Source organism: Neoarius graeffei, chromosome 19, assembly GCF_027579695.1.
Source record: "Neoarius graeffei isolate fNeoGra1 chromosome 19, fNeoGra1.pri, whole genome shotgun sequence".
Taxonomy (NCBI): Eukaryota; Metazoa; Chordata; class Actinopteri; order Siluriformes; family Ariidae; genus Neoarius; species Neoarius graeffei.
This window is the reverse complement of record NC_083587.1, coordinates 44,590,116-44,606,468: the sequence shown is the minus strand read 5'-3', so window position 1 is coordinate 44,606,468 and position 16,353 is coordinate 44,590,116. Positions and strand designations below refer to the sequence as shown.

The window sequence follows — 16,353 nt, the reverse complement described above, 5'->3', positions numbered from 1 at the left end:
ACACTGGGTGAGTGAGTGAGTGAGGGACGCACACTGGGTGAGAGAGTGAGTGAGTGAGGGACGCACACTGGGTGAGTGAGTGAGGGACGCACCCTGGGTGAGAGAGTGAGGTACGCACCCTGGGTGAGAGAGTGAGGGAAGCACACTGGGTGAGAGAGTGAGGGACGCACACTGGGTGAGAGAGTGAGGGACGCACACTGGGTGAGTGAGTGAGTGAGGGACGCACACTGGGTGAGAGAGTGAGTGAGTGAGGGACGCACACTGGGTGAGAGAGTGAGTGAGGGACGCACGCTGGGTGAGAGAGTGAGTGAGGGACGCACGCTGGGTGAGAGAGTGAGTGAGGGACGCACGCTGGGTGAGAGTGTGAGTGAGTGAGGGACGCACGCTGGGTGAGAGAGTGAGGGACGCAGACTGGGTGAGTGAGTGAGGGACGCACGCTGGGTGAGTGAGTGAGGGACGCACGCTGGGTGAGTGAGTGAGGGACGCACACTGGGTGAGAGAGTGAGGGACGCACACTGGGTGAGAGAGTGAGGGACGCACACTGGGTGAGAGAGTGAGGGACGCACACTGGGTGAGAGAGTGAGGGACGCACACTGGGTGAGAGAGTGAGGGACGCACACTGGGTGAGAGAGTGAGGGACGCACACTGGGTGAGTGAGTGAGTGAGGGACGCACACTGGGTGAGTGAGTGAGTGAGGGACGCACGCTGGGTGAGAGAGTGAGGGACGCACGCTGGTTGAGAGAGTGAGGGACGCACGCTGGGTGAGTGAGTGAGTGAGGGACGCACGCTGGGTGAGTGAAGGAGTGAGGGACGCACCCTGGGTGAGAGAGTGAGGGACGCAGACTGGGTGAGTGAGTGAGGGACGCAGACTGGGTGAGTGAGTGAGGGACGCACGCTGGGTGAGTGAGTGAGGGACGCAGACTGGGTGAGTGAGTGAGGGACGCACACTGGGTGAGTGAGTGAGGGAAGCACACTGGGTGAGTGAGTGAGGGACGCACACTGGGTGAGTGAGTGAGGGACGCACACTGGGTGAGAGAGTGAGGGACGCACACTGGGTGAGAGAGTGAGGGACGCACACTGGGTGAGAGAGTGAGGGACGCACACTGGGTGAGAGAGTGAGGGACGCACACTGGGTGAGAGAGTGAGGGACGCACACTGGGTGAGTGAGTGAGGGACGCACACTGAGTGAGTGAGTGAGGGACGCACACTGGGTGAGTGAGTGAGTGAGGGACGCACGCTGGGTGAGAGAGTGAGGGACGCAGACTGGGTGAGTGAGTGATTGACGCACACTGGGTGAGTGAGTGAGGGACGCACACTGGGTGAGTGAGTGAGTGAGGGACGCACGCTGGGTGAGTGAGTGAGTGAGGGACGCATGCTGGGTGAGAGAGTGAGTGAGTGAGGGACGCACGCTGCGTGAGAGAGTGAGGGACGCAGACTGGGTGAGTGAGTGATTGACGCACACTGGGTGAGTGAGTGAGGGACGCACACTGGGTGAGTGAGTGAGGAACGCACACTGGGTGAGAGAGTGAGGGACGCACACTGGGTGAGAGAGTGAGGTACGCACCCTGGGTGAGAGAGTGAGGGACGCACCCTGGGTGAGAGAGTGAGGGACGCACCCTGGGTGAGAGAGTGAGGGACGCACCCTGGGTGAGAGAGTGGGTGAGGGACGCACGCTGGGTGAGAGAGTGAGTGAGGGACGCACCCTGGGTGAGAGAGTGGGTGAGGGACGCACGCTGGGTGAGAGAGTGAGTGAGGGACGCACGCTGGGTGAGAGAGTGAGTGAGGGACGCACGCTGGGTGAGAGAGTGAGTGAGGGACGCACGCTGGGTGAGAGAGTGAGTGAGGGACGCACGCTGGGTGAGTGAGTGAGTGAGTGAGGGACGCACGCTGGGTGAGTGAGTGAGTGAGGGACGCACGCTGGGTGAGAGTGTGAGTGAGTGAGGGACGCACGCTGGGTGAGAGAGTGAGGGACGCAGACTGGGTGAGTGAGTGAGGGACGCACGCTGGGTGAGTGAGTGAGGGACGCACACTGGGTGAGAGAGTGAGGGACGCACACTGGGTGAGAGAGTGAGGGACGCACACTGGGTGAGAGAGTGAGGGACGCACACTGGGTGAGAGAGTGAGGGACGCACACTGGGTGAGAGAGTGAGGGACGCACACTGGGTGAGAGAGTGAGGGACGCACACTGGGTGAGAGAGTGAGGGACGCACACTGAGTGAGTGAGTGAGGGACGCACACTTGGTGAGTGAGTGAGTGAGGGACGCACGCTGGGTGAGAGAGTGAGGGACGCACGCTGGGTGAGAGAGTGAGTGAGGGACGCACGCTGGGTGGGTGAGTGAGTGAGTGAGGGACGCACGCTGGGTGAGAGAGTGAGTGAGTGAGGGACGCACGCTGGGTGAGAGAGTGAGGGACGCAGACTGGGTGAGTGAGTGAGGGACGCACGCTGGGTGAGTGAGTGACGGACGCACACTGGGTGAGAGAGTGAGGGACGCACACTGGGTGAGTGAGTGAGGGACGCACACTGGGTGAGTGAGTGAGGGACGCACACTGGGTGAGTGAGTGAGGGACGCACACTGGGTGAGAGAGTGAGGGACGCACACTGGGTGAGAGAGTGAGGGACGCACACTGGGTGAGAGAGTGAGGGACGCACACTGGGTGAGAGAGTGAGGGACGCACACTGGGTGAGAGAGTGAGGGACGCACACTGGGTGAGAGAGTGAGGGACGCACACTGGGTGAGAGAGTGAGGGACGCACACTGGGTGAGAGAGTGAGGGACGCACACTGGGTGAGAGAGTGAGGGACGCACACTGGGTGAGAGAGTGAGGGACGCACACTGGGTGAGAGAGTGAGGGACGCAGACTGGGTGAGTGAGTGAGGGACGCAGACTGGGTGAGTGAGTGAGGGACGCACGCTGGGTGAGTGAGTGAGGGACGCAGACTGGGTGAGTGAGTGAGGGACGCACACTGGGTGAGTGAGTGAGGGAAGCACACTGGGTGAGTGAGTGAGGGACGCACACTGGGTGAGTGAGTGAGGGACGCACACTGGGTGAGAGAGTGAGGGACGCACACTGGGTGAGAGAGTGAGGGACGCACACTGGGTGAGAGAGTGAGGGACGCACACTGGGTGAGAGAGTGAGGGACGCACACTGGGTGAGAGAGTGAGGGACGCACACTGGGTGAGAGAGTGAGGGACGCACACTGGGTGAGTGAGTGAGGGACGCACACTGAGTGAGTGAGTGAGGGACGCACACTGGGTGAGTGAGTGAGGGACGCACGCTGGGTGAGAGAGTGAGGGACGCAGACTGGGTGAGTGAGTGATTGACGCACACTGGGTGAGTGAGTGAGGGACGCACACTGGGTGAGTGAGTGAGTGAGGGACGCACGCTGGGTGAGTGAGTGAGTGAGGGACGCATGCTGGGTGAGAGAGTGAGTGAGTGAGGGACGCACGCTGGGTGAGAGAGTGAGGGACGCAGACTGGGTGAGTGAGTGATTGACGCACACTGGGTGAGTGAGTGAGGGACGCACACTGGGTGAGTGAGTGAGGAACGCACACTGGGTGAGAGAGTGAGGGACGCACACTGGGTGAGAGAGTGAGGTACGCACCCTGGGTGAGAGAGTGAGGGACGCACCCTGGGTGAGAGAGTGAGGGACGCACCCTGGGTGAGAGAGTGAGGGACGCACCCTGGGTGAGAGAGTGGGTGAGGGACGCACGCTGGGTGAGAGAGTGAGTGAGGGACGCACCCTGGGTGAGAGAGTGGGTGAGGGACGCACGCTGGGTGAGAGAGTGAGTGAGGGACGCACGCTGGGTGAGAGAGTGAGTGAGGGACGCACGCTGGGTGAGAGAGTGAGTGAGGGACGCACGCTGGGTGAGAGAGTGAGTGAGGGACGCACGCTGGGTGAGTGAGTGAGTGAGGGACGCACGCTGGGTGAGTGAGTGAGTGAGGGACGCACGCTGGGTGAGAGAGTGAGGGACGCAGACTGGGTGAGTGAGTGATTGACGCACACTGGGTGAGTGAGTGAGGGACGCACACTGGGTGAGTGAGTGAGGGACGCACGCTGGGTGAGTGAGTGAGTGAGGGACGCATGCTGGGTGAGAGAGTGAGTGAGTGAGGGACGCACGCTGGGTGAGAGAGTGAGGGACGCAGACTGGGTGAGTGAGTGATTGACGCACGCTGAGTGAGTGAGGGACGCACACTGGGTGAGAGAGTGAGGGACGCACACTGGGTGAGAGAGTGAGGGACGCACACTGGGTGAGAGAGTGAGGGACGCACACTGGGTGAGAGAGTGAGGGACGCACACTGGGTGAGAGAGTGAGGGACGCACACTGAGTGAGTGAGTGAGGGACGCACACTTGGTGAGTGAGTGAGTGAGGGACGCACACTGGGTGAGTGAGTGAGTGAGGGACGCACGCTGGTTGAGAGAGTGAGGGACGCACGCTGGTTGAGAGAGTGAGGGACGCACGCTGGGTGAGTGAGTGAGTGAGGGACGCACGCTGGGTGAGTGAGTGAGTGAGGGACGCACGCTGGGTGAGAGAGTGAGTGAGTGAGGGACGCACGCTGGGTGAGAGAGTGAGGGACGCAGACTGGGTGAGTGAGTGAGGGACGCACGCTGGGTGAGTGAGTGACGGACGCACACTGGGTGAGAGAGTGAGGGACGCACACTGGGTGAGAGAGTGAGGGACGCACACTGGGTGAGAGAGTGAGGGACGCACACTGGGTGAGAGAGTGAGGGACGCACACTGGGTGAGAGAGTGAGGGACGCACACTGGGTGAGAGAGTGAGGGACGCACACTGGGTGAGAGAGTGAGGGACGCACACTGGGTGAGAGAGTGAGGGACGCACACTGAGTGAGTGAGTGAGGGACGCACACTTGGTGAGTGAGTGAGTGAGGGACGCACGCTGGGTGAGAGAGTGAGGGACGCACGCTGGTTGAGAGAGTGAGGGACGCACGCTGGGTGAGAGAGTGAGTGAGGGACGCACGCTGGGTGGGTGAGTGAGTGAGTGAGGGACGCACGCTGGGTGAGAGAGTGAGTGAGTGAGGGACGCACGCTGGGTGAGAGAGTGAGGGACGCAGACTGGGTGAGTGAGTGAGGGACGCACGCTGGGTGAGTGAGTGACGGACGCACACTGGGTGAGAGAGTGAGGGACGCACACTGGGTGAGTGAGTGAGGGACGCACACTGGGTGAGTGAGTGAGGGACGCACACTGGGTGAGTGAGTGAGGGACGCACACTGGGTGAGAGAGTGAGGGACGCACACTGGGTGAGAGAGTGAGGGACGCACACTGGGTGAGAGAGTGAGGGACGCACACTGGGTGAGAGAGTGAGGGACGCACACTGGGTGAGAGAGTGAGGGACGCACACTGGGTGAGAGAGTGAGGGACGCACACTGGGTGAGAGAGTGAGGGACGCACACTGGGTGAGAGAGTGAGGGACGCACACTGGGTGAGAGAGTGAGGGACGCAGACTGGGTGAGAGAGTGAGGGACGCAGACTGGGTGAGTGAGTGAGGGACGCAGACTGGGTGAGTGAGTGAGGGACGCACGCTGGGTGAGTGAGTGAGGGACGCAGACTGGGTGAGTGAGTGAGGGACGCACACTGGGTGAGTGAGTGAGGGAAGCACACTGGGTGAGTGAGTGAGGGACGCACACTGGGTGAGTGAGTGAGGGACGCACACTGGGTGAGAGAGTGAGGGACGCACACTGGGTGAGAGAGTGAGGGACGCACACTGGGTGAGAGAGTGAGGGACGCACACTGGGTGAGAGAGTGAGGGACGCACACTGGGTGAGAGAGTGAGGGACGCACACTGGGTGAGAGAGTGAGGGACGCACACTGGGTGAGAGAGTGAGGGACGCACACTGGGTGAGTGAGTGAGGGACGCACACTGAGTGAGTGAGTGAGGGACGCACACTGGGTGAGTGAGTGAGGGACGCACGCTGGGTGAGAGAGTGAGGGACGCAGACTGGGTGAGTGAGTGATTGACGCACACTGGGTGAGTGAGTGAGGGACGCACACTGGGTGAGTGAGTGAGTGAGGGACGCACGCTGGGTGAGTGAGTGAGTGAGGGACGCATGCTGGGTGAGAGAGTGAGTGAGTGAGGGACGCACGCTGGGTGAGAGAGTGAGGGACGCAGACTGGGTGAGTGAGTGATTGACGCACACTGGGTGAGTGAGTGAGGGACGCACACTGGGTGAGTGAGTGAGGAACGCACACTGGGTGAGAGAGTGAGGGACGCACACTGGGTGAGAGAGTGAGGTACGCACCCTGGGTGAGAGAGTGAGGGACGCACCCTGGGTGAGAGAGTGAGGGACGCACCCTGGGTGAGAGAGTGAGGGACGCACCCTGGGTGAGAGAGTGGGTGAGGGACGCACGCTGGGTGAGAGAGTGAGTGAGGGACGCACCCTGGGTGAGAGAGTGGGTGAGGGACGCACGCTGGGTGAGAGAGTGAGTGAGGGACGCACGCTGGGTGAGAGAGTGAGTGAGGGACGCACGCTGGGTGAGAGAGTGAGTGAGGGACGCACGCTGGGTGAGAGAGTGAGTGAGGGACGCACGCTGGGTGAGTGAGTGAGTGAGGGACGCACGCTGGGTGAGTGAGTGAGTGAGGGACGCACGCTGGGTGAGAGAGTGAGGGACGCAGACTGGGTGAGTGAGTGATTGACGCACACTGGGTGAGTGAGTGAGGGACGCACACTGGGTGAGTGAGTGAGGGACGCACGCTGGGTGAGTGAGTGAGTGAGGGACGCATGCTGGGTGAGAGAGTGAGTGAGTGAGGGACGCACGCTGGGTGAGAGAGTGAGGGACGCAGACTGGGTGAGTGAGTGATTGACGCACGCTGAGTGAGTGAGGGACGCACACTGGGTGAGAGAGTGAGGGACGCACACTGGGTGAGAGAGTGAGGGACGCACACTGGGTGAGAGAGTGAGGGACGCACACTGGGTGAGAGAGTGAGGGACGCACACTGGGTGAGAGAGTGAGGGACGCACACTGAGTGAGTGAGTGAGGGACGCACACTTGGTGAGTGAGTGAGTGAGGGACGCACACTGGGTGAGTGAGTGAGTGAGGGACGCACGCTGGTTGAGAGAGTGAGGGACGCACGCTGGTTGAGAGAGTGAGGGACGCACGCTGGGTGAGTGAGTGAGTGAGGGACGCACGCTGGGTGAGTGAGTGAGTGAGGGACGCACGCTGGGTGAGAGAGTGAGTGAGTGAGGGACGCACGCTGGGTGAGAGAGTGAGGGACGCAGACTGGGTGAGTGAGTGAGGGACGCACGCTGGGTGAGTGAGTGACGGACGCACACTGGGTGAGAGAGTGAGGGACGCACACTGGGTGAGTGAGTGAGGGACGCACACTGGGTGAGTGAGTGAGGGACGCACACTGGGTGAGTGAGTGAGGGACGCACACTGGGTGAGAGAGTGAGGGACGCACACTGGGTGAGAGAGTGAGGGACGCACACTGGGTGAGAGAGTGAGGGACGCACACTGGGTGAGAGAGTGAGGGACGCACACTGGGTGAGAGAGTGAGGGACGCACACTGGGTGAGAGAGTGAGGGACGCACACTGGGTGAGAGAGTGAGGGACGCACACTGGGTGAGTGAGTGAGTGAGGGACGCACACTGGGTGAGTGAGTGAGTGAGGGACGCACACTGGGTGAGTGAGTGAGGGACGCACACTGGGTGAGAGAGTGAGTGAGTGAGGGACGCAGACTGGGTGAGAGAGTGAGTGAGTGAGGTACGCACCCTGGGTGAGAGAGTGAGGTACGCACCCTGGGTGAGAGAGTGAGGTACGCACCCTGGGTGAGAGAGTGAGGGACGCACCCTGGGTGAGAGAGTGAGGGACGCACCCTGGGTGAGAGAGTGAGGGACGCACCCTGGGTGAGAGAGTGAGGTACGCACCCTGGGTGAGAGAGTGAGGGACCCACACTGGGTGAGAGAGTGAGTGAGGGACGCACACTGGGTGAGAGAGTGAGTGAGGGACGCACACTGGGTGAGAGAGTGAGTGAGGGACGCACACTGGGTGAGTGAGTGAGGGACGCACACTGGGTGAGTGAGTGAGGGACGCACACTGGGTGAGTGAGTGAGGGACGCACACTGGGTGAGAGAGTGAGGGACGCACACTGGGTGAGAGAGTGAGGGACGCACACTGGGTGAGAGAGTGAGGGACGCACACTGGGTGAGAGAGTGAGGGACCCACACTGGGTGAGAGAGTGAGGGACCCACACTGGGTGAGAGAGTGAGGGACCCACACTGGGTGAGAGAGTGAGTGAGGGACGCACACTGGGTGAGTGAGTGAGGGACGCACACTGGGTGGGTGAGAGAGAGTGAGGGACGCACGCAGGGTGGGTGAGAGAGAGAGTGAGGGACACACGCTGGGTGGGTGAGAGAGAGAGTGAGGGACGCATGCTGGGTGGGTGAGAGAGAGAGTGAGGGACGCACGCTTGGTGGGTGAGAGGGAGAGTGAGGGACGCACGCTGGGTGGGTGAGAGAGAGAGTGAGGGACGCATGCTGGGTGAGTGACAGAGTGAGTGAGGGACGCGCACTGGGGGTGAGTGTGAGTGAGTGAAGCGAAGCCCCCTGGGTGCGAGAGTGAAGCGAAGCCCCCTGGGTGCGAGAGTGAAGCGAAGCCCCCTGGGTGCGAGAGTGAAGCGAAGCCCCCTGGGTGCGAGAGTGAAGCGAAGCCCCCTGGGTGCGAGAGTGAAGCGAAGCCCCCTGGGTGCTAGAGTGAAGCGAAGCCCCCTGGGTGCTAGAGTGAAGCGAAGCCCCCTGGGTGCTAGAGTGAAGCGAAGCCCCCTGGGTGCTAGAGTGAAGCGAAGCCCCCTGGGTGCTAGAGTGAAGCGAAGCCCCCTGGGTGCTAGAGTGAAGCGAAGCCCCCTGGGTGCGAGAGTGAAGCGAAGCCCCCTGGGTGCGAGAGTGAAGCGAAGCCCCCTGGGTGCGAGAGTGAAGCGAAGCCCCCTGGGTGCGAGAGTGAAGCGAAGCCCCCTGGGTGCGAGAGTGAGTCCCACTGGGTGCGAGAGTGAGTCCCACTGGGTGCGAGAGTGAGTCCCACTGGGTGCGAGAGTGAGTGAGTGAGTGAGTCCCACTGGGTGTGAGAGTGAGTGAGTGAGTCCCACTGGGTGTGAGAGTGAGTGAGTGAGTGAGTGAGTCCCACTGGGTGTGAGAGTGAGTGAGTGAGTGAGTCCCACTGGGTGTGAGAGTGAGTGAGTGAGTGAGTCCCACTGGGTGTGAGAGTGAGTGAGTGAGTGAGTCCCACTGGGTGTGAGAGTGAGTGAGTGAGTGAGTGAGTCCCACTGGGTGTGAGAGTGAGTGAGTGAGTGAGTGAGTGAGTGAGTGAGTGAGTCCCACTGGGTGTGAGAGTGAGTGAGTGAGTGAGTGAGTGAGTGAGTGAGTGAGTGAGTGAGTCCCACTGGGTGTGAGAGTGAGTGAGTCCCACTGGGTGTGAGAGTGAGTGAGTCCCACTGGGTGTGAGAGTGAGTGAGTGAGTGAGTCCCACTGGGTGTGAGAGTGAGTGAGTGAGTGAGTCCCACTGGGTGTGAGAGTGAGTGAGTGAGTCCCACTGGGTGTGAGAGTGAGTGAGTGAGTCCCACTGGGTGTGAGAGTGAGTGAGTGAGTCCCACTGGGTGTGAGAGTGAGTGAGTGAGTCCCACTGGGTGTGAGAGTGAGTGAGTGAGTCCCACTGGGTGTGAGAGTGAGTGAGTCCCACTGGGTGTGAGAGTGAGTGAGTGAGTCCCACTGGGTGTGAGAGTGAGTGAGTGAGTCCCACTGGGTGTGAGAGTGAGTGAGTGAGTCCCACTGGGTGTGAGAGTGAGTGAGTGAGTCCCACTGGGTGTGAGAGTGAGTGAGTGAGTCCCACTGGGTGTGAGAGTGAGTGAGTGAGTCCCACTGGGTGTGAGAGTGAGTGAGTGAGTCCCACTGGGTGTGAGAGTGAGTGAGTGAGTCCCACTGGGTGTGAGAGTGAGTGAGTGAGTCCCACTGGGTGTGAGAGTGAGTGAGTGAGTCCCACTGGGTGTGAGAGTGAGTGAGTGAGTCCCACTGGGTGTGAGAGTGAGTGCGTGAGTCCCACTGGGTGTGAGAGTGAGTGCGTGAGTCCCACTGGGTGTGAGAGTGAGTGCGTGAGTCCCACTGGGTGTGAGAGTGAGTGCGTGAGTCCCACTGGGTGTGAGAGTGAGTGCGTGAGTGAGGGACGCGCACTGGGGGTGAGAGTGAGGGACGCGCACTGGGGGTGAGAGTGAGGGACGCGCACTGGGGGTGAGAGTGAGGGACGCGCACTGGGGGTGAGAGTGAGGGACGCGCACTGGGGGTGAGAGTGAGTGAGGGACGCGCACTGGGGGTGAGAGTGAGTGAGGGATGCAAACTGGGTGTGAGAGTGAGTGACGCGCACTGGGGGTGTGAGTGAGTGACGCGCACTGGGGGTGTGAGTGAGGGACGCGCACTGGGGGTGTGAGTGAGGGACGCGCACTGGGGGTGTGAGTGAGGGACGCGCACTGGGGGTGTGAGTGAGGGACGCGCACTGGGTCGGTGTGTGAGTGAGGGAATCATGATCACTCAGTCACACTTGGAGGCAATTTACGGGATCCAGTGTACCTGCTGACACGTTTTTGGAAGGTGGGAGGAAACTAGAGAACCTACCTCATACAGACACCGAGAAACTCCTCAGATATTAGTCTAAGCTCAGGGTAGAACTGGGATCCTGGAGCTGTGAGGCAGTGACAGTAAAGACTACACAATGTGCTTAGGGCATAGGATACCTCTAATGGCTTGTATTCATTGTGATTTTTGTGTTCCTTATCAACCACAACAGGATGCGCAGGTCTGCGGCTCCAAGTCAGCTCCTCACCGGCAATGCTGCAAAGAAGCCAAGATTTGTACCTCCTGCCCCGGTGTACACTTTGAATTCAGAGCCTGTGCTAACATCGAACCCAGGACAAATACCAACATTAGCACCCAAACCAGCACCTAACAATGTCCTTAACAAGGTACTGCTAATGTCCTGTGCCGAGTTTCCCAAAAGCATCGTAGCACAAAGATCATCGTTAAATGGTAGCGTGAGCAGCACAATGAACACACACTCTCCTACTTAAGATGCTCTTAGTGTTAAGAGGCTTTTGGGTAATTCCACCCCAAATCACCAGATTTAGAAATGTGCGCCACTGACCATCTCAGATTTGCTTCATACTTTCTGGAAATATTGTCAGTGTGCCCAATAAACAGTGTACAAAATTTTAGGCTTGTACCTTCATTAGTTTCTGAGATATAGGGGCTTTTAAAAAGGGGCGTGGCCCAAATTTCACTGTTGAAACGCGTGCTACAGAAAACGGACCTAACGTCCATAAGTCATTACTTTTAAACTATTCATGCAAGATTGTTCTTCAATGCCAGACACCTTTAAATACTAAAATAGAAAGTTCACAGTTCAATATTTGCCAAGTTATGGCTTGCTGAAAATCATAAAAAAAGTCTTCTATCGTGCTTTGGAGCAACTTTGACGCCCCATATCTCCACATTAAAGCACACCAGATCTTTCAAATTTTCTTATTTATTACTCATGTTATAATACTCTTTAGGCAACTAGGTATGTGTTCAAAATAAATCAAACTTTCTGATTTATTAGGCTTTTAAAAAAAACATTTTGCACCTATAATTCAAATGCATATTAGAAATGTATGACAAGATCTACCATAAAAACAATTTTATACCACTGGAAGAAGGGTCCGGGTACTGAACCGGCCAGCCTGCAGTCCAGATCTTTCACCCATAGAAAACATTTGGCGCATCATAAAACGGAAGATACGACAAAAAAGACCTAAGACAGTTGAGCAACTAGAATCCTACATTAGACAAGAATGGGTTAACATTCCTGTCCCTAAACTTGAGCAACTTGTCTCCTCAGTCCCCAGACGTTTACAGACTGTTGTAAAGAGAAAAGGGGATGTCTCACAGTGGTAAACATGGCCTTGTCCCAACTTTTTTGAGATGTGTTGTTGTCATGAAATTTAAAATCACCTAATTTTTCTCTTTAAATGATACATTTTCTCAGTTTAAACATTTGATATGTCATCTATGTTCTATTCTGAATAAAATATGGAATTTTGAGACTTCCACATTATTGCATTCCATTTTTATTTACAATTTGTACTTTGTCCCAACTTTTTTGGAATCGGGGTTGTATTAATGTGCTCTTTCTAAAGCCTAGGTCACAACCGGACATACGATTTTTTTGGCCGTGCGATTTTTGGCGTTTCCCAAATCGCTGCGGTTTTTTTTGTTCGTGGAGAAAGATGGACGTTGGCCGTAAGTTTGTCTTGCAACCTGAAAAAAACGTAAGTGCCCGTAGAGTTTGTTTGACATGACAAAGAACCTCTGCGGCCAGCCTGCGGCCAGTCTACGGCTCGAAAATCAGCACGTCTCACGCACGCCCTCCATGCGTTTTTTGCACGTAGACCGGCCGTAGGAGCACGTACGGCCGGTTGTGACCGAGGCTTAAGGTATCATAAGTGCTCATACATGTGGATGCTCTATATAATCTAAAACTAATATTAAATATGTATTGTTAGTTAAAGAAAAATGTGTAATTGTTGATAAAGTGAAGCTTTCTGCCAAGAAACGTTGTTTCAGCATTTATTTAACATTCATGGAATACGTTTTGACTGTCTGTGTTTTGTAACAGTCTTTTTTCTCACCACGTGTATCTCTCTCACGCGCCTTATCTTCACACACGACATGTCCACCCTGCTATGCATGGCAACATCAAAACTTGGGACCACTTAGAACGGATTCATAACTTCTGCACTCTTGATTAAGGATGTTTTCCTGTGCAGGTGCAGAGGAGCTTGTCTGAGAGGATTGTAGACACTCCAGCTGTTGCTAAAGTCCCAGCAGCGGGTAAGGCTTTAGCCAGGGTTCTGAGTGCCGTCGCTCAGGAAGAGAGGAAAGAAAATGACCTGGAGTCTCTGAGCTTCCCTCTGGAATCAGGGCAGCTCCCAGATTCACCGTCACCACCACAACAGCCAGATGTACCTCTTAAACACACCACCACCACCACGCCAACCAGTAAGATTCACCATTAGTTTTTATTTTCTTAATAGTGAAGCTGCAACAGCTGAGTAGATTACAAACACTACCAACATCACTGGGTTGCATTGCAGTGTTGCTTCTGATCATTTTGTTGGTACCATATAGAGCTGAGCGCATGATTTTGGACACTTTTGGCCACTTTCAACTACTGCTGCTGTTATTTCTGATATATGCATTATTTTCCAATCAACTTAGCTAGACCGGTTCTCCAAAATAAATACATGTTGTGTAAAGTCTATTAAGAAACTATTATTTTTAATGAACGCACAAAATATTTTTGGCATGTTTGCCATGTTTAGGCTTCTCATTTGGGTTTTGACGAAACAGGAGCAGTCAGACTGAAGACACATTTAATTAGGCTATTCACGTTAATGTGAAAAGAAGGCACAGTCAAGGTCAAGTCCACCTATGAAGGTAAACCTTTGCAAACCCTGTATAAACGTGTGATGAGAGTGTGAGCAGTTTTTTCTGGAACTAAAATGGCACAATCCTGTTATTAAGTAGTGGTCAAAAGCTGTGTACTTTTTCTCTTTGTCCCACGATATTAATTTCTGACTGCTCACTCGCTCGCTCACATGAGAGTAAAAAACCTCCATGGAAACAATTTTGTTGTTGAGTCCTGCAGGGTTCTAGGATGAATGCACATGACTGAAAGTTTTAGGTACTCGGATATTATGTCTCGCTTTGCTGTGGTCACCCCAAACTAGCTGTGTGTCCCAGTCAAAGTGTTCTGGCTCAGACATTGGATCTGAATGAACCATGGCAATATTTGTGTTGTGATTGACAGTTGAAAATATTGTCAGAGAGGATGGTGCTCTGGTGTCGTTTTTATCCCCCACTGTCCGAAAGGCCCGAAGGGGGGATTATGTCGTGGCGAAGTCCGTCCGTCCGTCCTGGAAAGGGTTCTCACCTTCTGAAATCAACTCCTCTCTCAATTTTTGGAGGAATTTCACAAAACTTGGCAAACGGCTTTGTTATAGGACAGTAATACGCATATTGCAATTTCGTTTGCAGTATACTGTAGCAGGGGATATTGTGCTCTCGGAGCACTCTTCGGTGTTCTCCACGGGCGCTTTTAAAGTGGCGCACTGCCACGTGTTAATTCTGGCCCACCACCCTTCCCTTGCAGTGTTTTCCACAGGCGCTTTTAAAGTGGCGCACCGCCACGTTACAATTCTGGCCTGCCGCACTTCCCTTGGCCAAAAAAAACCCCCAAAAACGTAACTTCATCAGTATACAGTACACCAAATAAATCGTAACGTATTCGCTTTATTATAATTTTGTAACTATTTAACACGCAGAAGACCATTAAACGAATGCATACGGGGCTACCTGAAGTGGCCACGCGATTGCAGTAGAAAACCATCTGGCTGGCTGCATACAGATTGTGACCCAGAGCTCTGCAGATTGAGGTCTATCCCTGCATTACACTATACTGACACATAGTAATGTTTAGCCAGCAGCTAAATAACTTTGCGGGTGTTTGTAGCGTTATTGTGCAACGGTTACGCTTATCTATCGTCTTTTCTGACCATACACAGTTACAGTAATCATATAAAAGCGCACACACACACACATTAGTTAAGTTCAGGTCTTTTATTTTACGTATCTGTGATTGTATAGGCGAGAGCTGCATTTTCCCGTTGCTTCCCTGTGGTTGTTTACTGCAGGACTTCCGGGTTCCTGGGTCAAGGGACCCGGACTACGGAGGCCGAGGTGGCTTTGTAGTGCCAGTCTCGGGCACACGCACCAGCTCGTGCATTGATTGGAGTGGTTTCACTCAATTAACATTAATTGTGTGTATTGTAAAAAAAATTATATGTTTATTGTAATTGGGTATTTTGTTTATGCATGGAAGTTAATTTATTTTTCTCACACAGAAAAAAATATAATTAATTCAGGGATGCGCAACAGGCACATCAGTCTCAACTGAAATGTCAAATGAGTCTCACGTTGACAATAAAGATGATATGTTCAGTAAATGTGTTAATTTTTTGTAAAATGATTTTAACAATGATTGATTTAGCATTTCCTATCCATTTATTGGGCAGTTTCACTGTCAAAAAAGCCCAAAGTCCATCAGCTTCAGGGGGACTTCGTCCACCTGACCCCCTGCCAGAGCTCTGCCCCTGGACCCTGTTGGGGGCCTAGGCGGCCTCCGAACCCCTGCCACCACCTTTTATTTTTGAAAAGTGGAGAACACTGCTCTTGTTGTTGTTATTATTATTATTATTATTATTAAATGTTTTTATTGAACTATTCTTTAAGTCTATGGAACACCCTACCTGCTTGGCTTCTCGACAAAAAAACCTTTGCAACCCTGTCATCAACCCTTTGTAACCCACAGTCATCAAGGTATCCCTGTCAATCAAATGCTGTAGGCAGGACTAAAGGCATGTTGGAGGAAGTGATGAAATCAGTATTCACTGTGGCGGTGCTGCTGGGAGTTTGTCTCGTGATGGTTGGAAATATCTTAACCAAAAAGGACATTTCACAACATGTACTGGGCTAAAGGCTTTGTTGACATTCGTAACTTTAACAAAAAGCCTTATAAGTGATATCATACTTGTCTATTTTAGCACTCCTAATTCTCCCTTATGCATTACACGCCCGTGTGTTTATGTACATTTTGTAGATAGTTTGTAAACTATACTAATGTAAACCACACAAACAGTTTCTAATAACATACTGGTTTATTTCTAATGATTCACACACAGCATAGAGGAACAGTAGAGTCTTTACAAGGGTTATTTTCTAATAAAAATGGCGTGTTGTTAATGATTTATGGAGTGTGTAGAGCTTTGTTCAAAGTCAGGCTCGACACTAAGCTTAGTTGTTTCATCTGGTGACCGTGTCAGAGTAAGAAAAAACATTCTAACTAAAGAGTCTAATTAAAGACCTGGATAATTACGAAGATGTTTGCATGCTTGCCAACCCTTCCGATTTCGGCGGGAGGCTCCCGATTTTAGCCTCCGTCTCCCGCCTCCTGATCGTATTTGTTAAAAACTGGATAATCTCCCGGTTTTGGGAAACCCCTACCGCCAAGTTAAAAATACTCCCGATTATGTCCAATCAGGGGGCGGCACGGTGGTGTAGTGGTTAGCGCTGTCACCTCACAGCAAGAAGGTCCAGGTTCGAGCCCTGTGGCTGGCAAGGGCCTTTCTGTGCGGAGTTTGCATGTTCTCCTCGTGTCCGTGTGGGTTTCCTCCGGGTGCTCCGGTTCCCCCACAGTCCAAAGACATGCAGGTTAGGTTAACTGGTGATTCTAAATTGACCGTAGGTGTGAATGTGAGT

The 16,353-nt window shown here is 54.6% G+C and overlaps 1 protein-coding gene across 1 annotated transcript in view; it reads left to right on the top strand.

The window, feature by feature from the left end:
* The window catches only part of rad54b (RAD54 homolog B), a 68,103-nt gene that overhangs the window by 7,382 nt on the left and 44,368 nt on the right, over window positions 1-16,353 (top strand). Inside the window, exons 2-3 of the mRNA XM_060900598.1 lie at window positions 10,787-10,961; window positions 12,804-13,035. Of these exons, the coding sequence (XP_060756581.1) occupies window positions 10,788-10,961; window positions 12,804-13,035 (406 nt within the window). The 5' untranslated portion in view covers window position 10,787. The remainder of the gene's footprint in view (window positions 1-10,786; window positions 10,962-12,803; window positions 13,036-16,353) is intronic.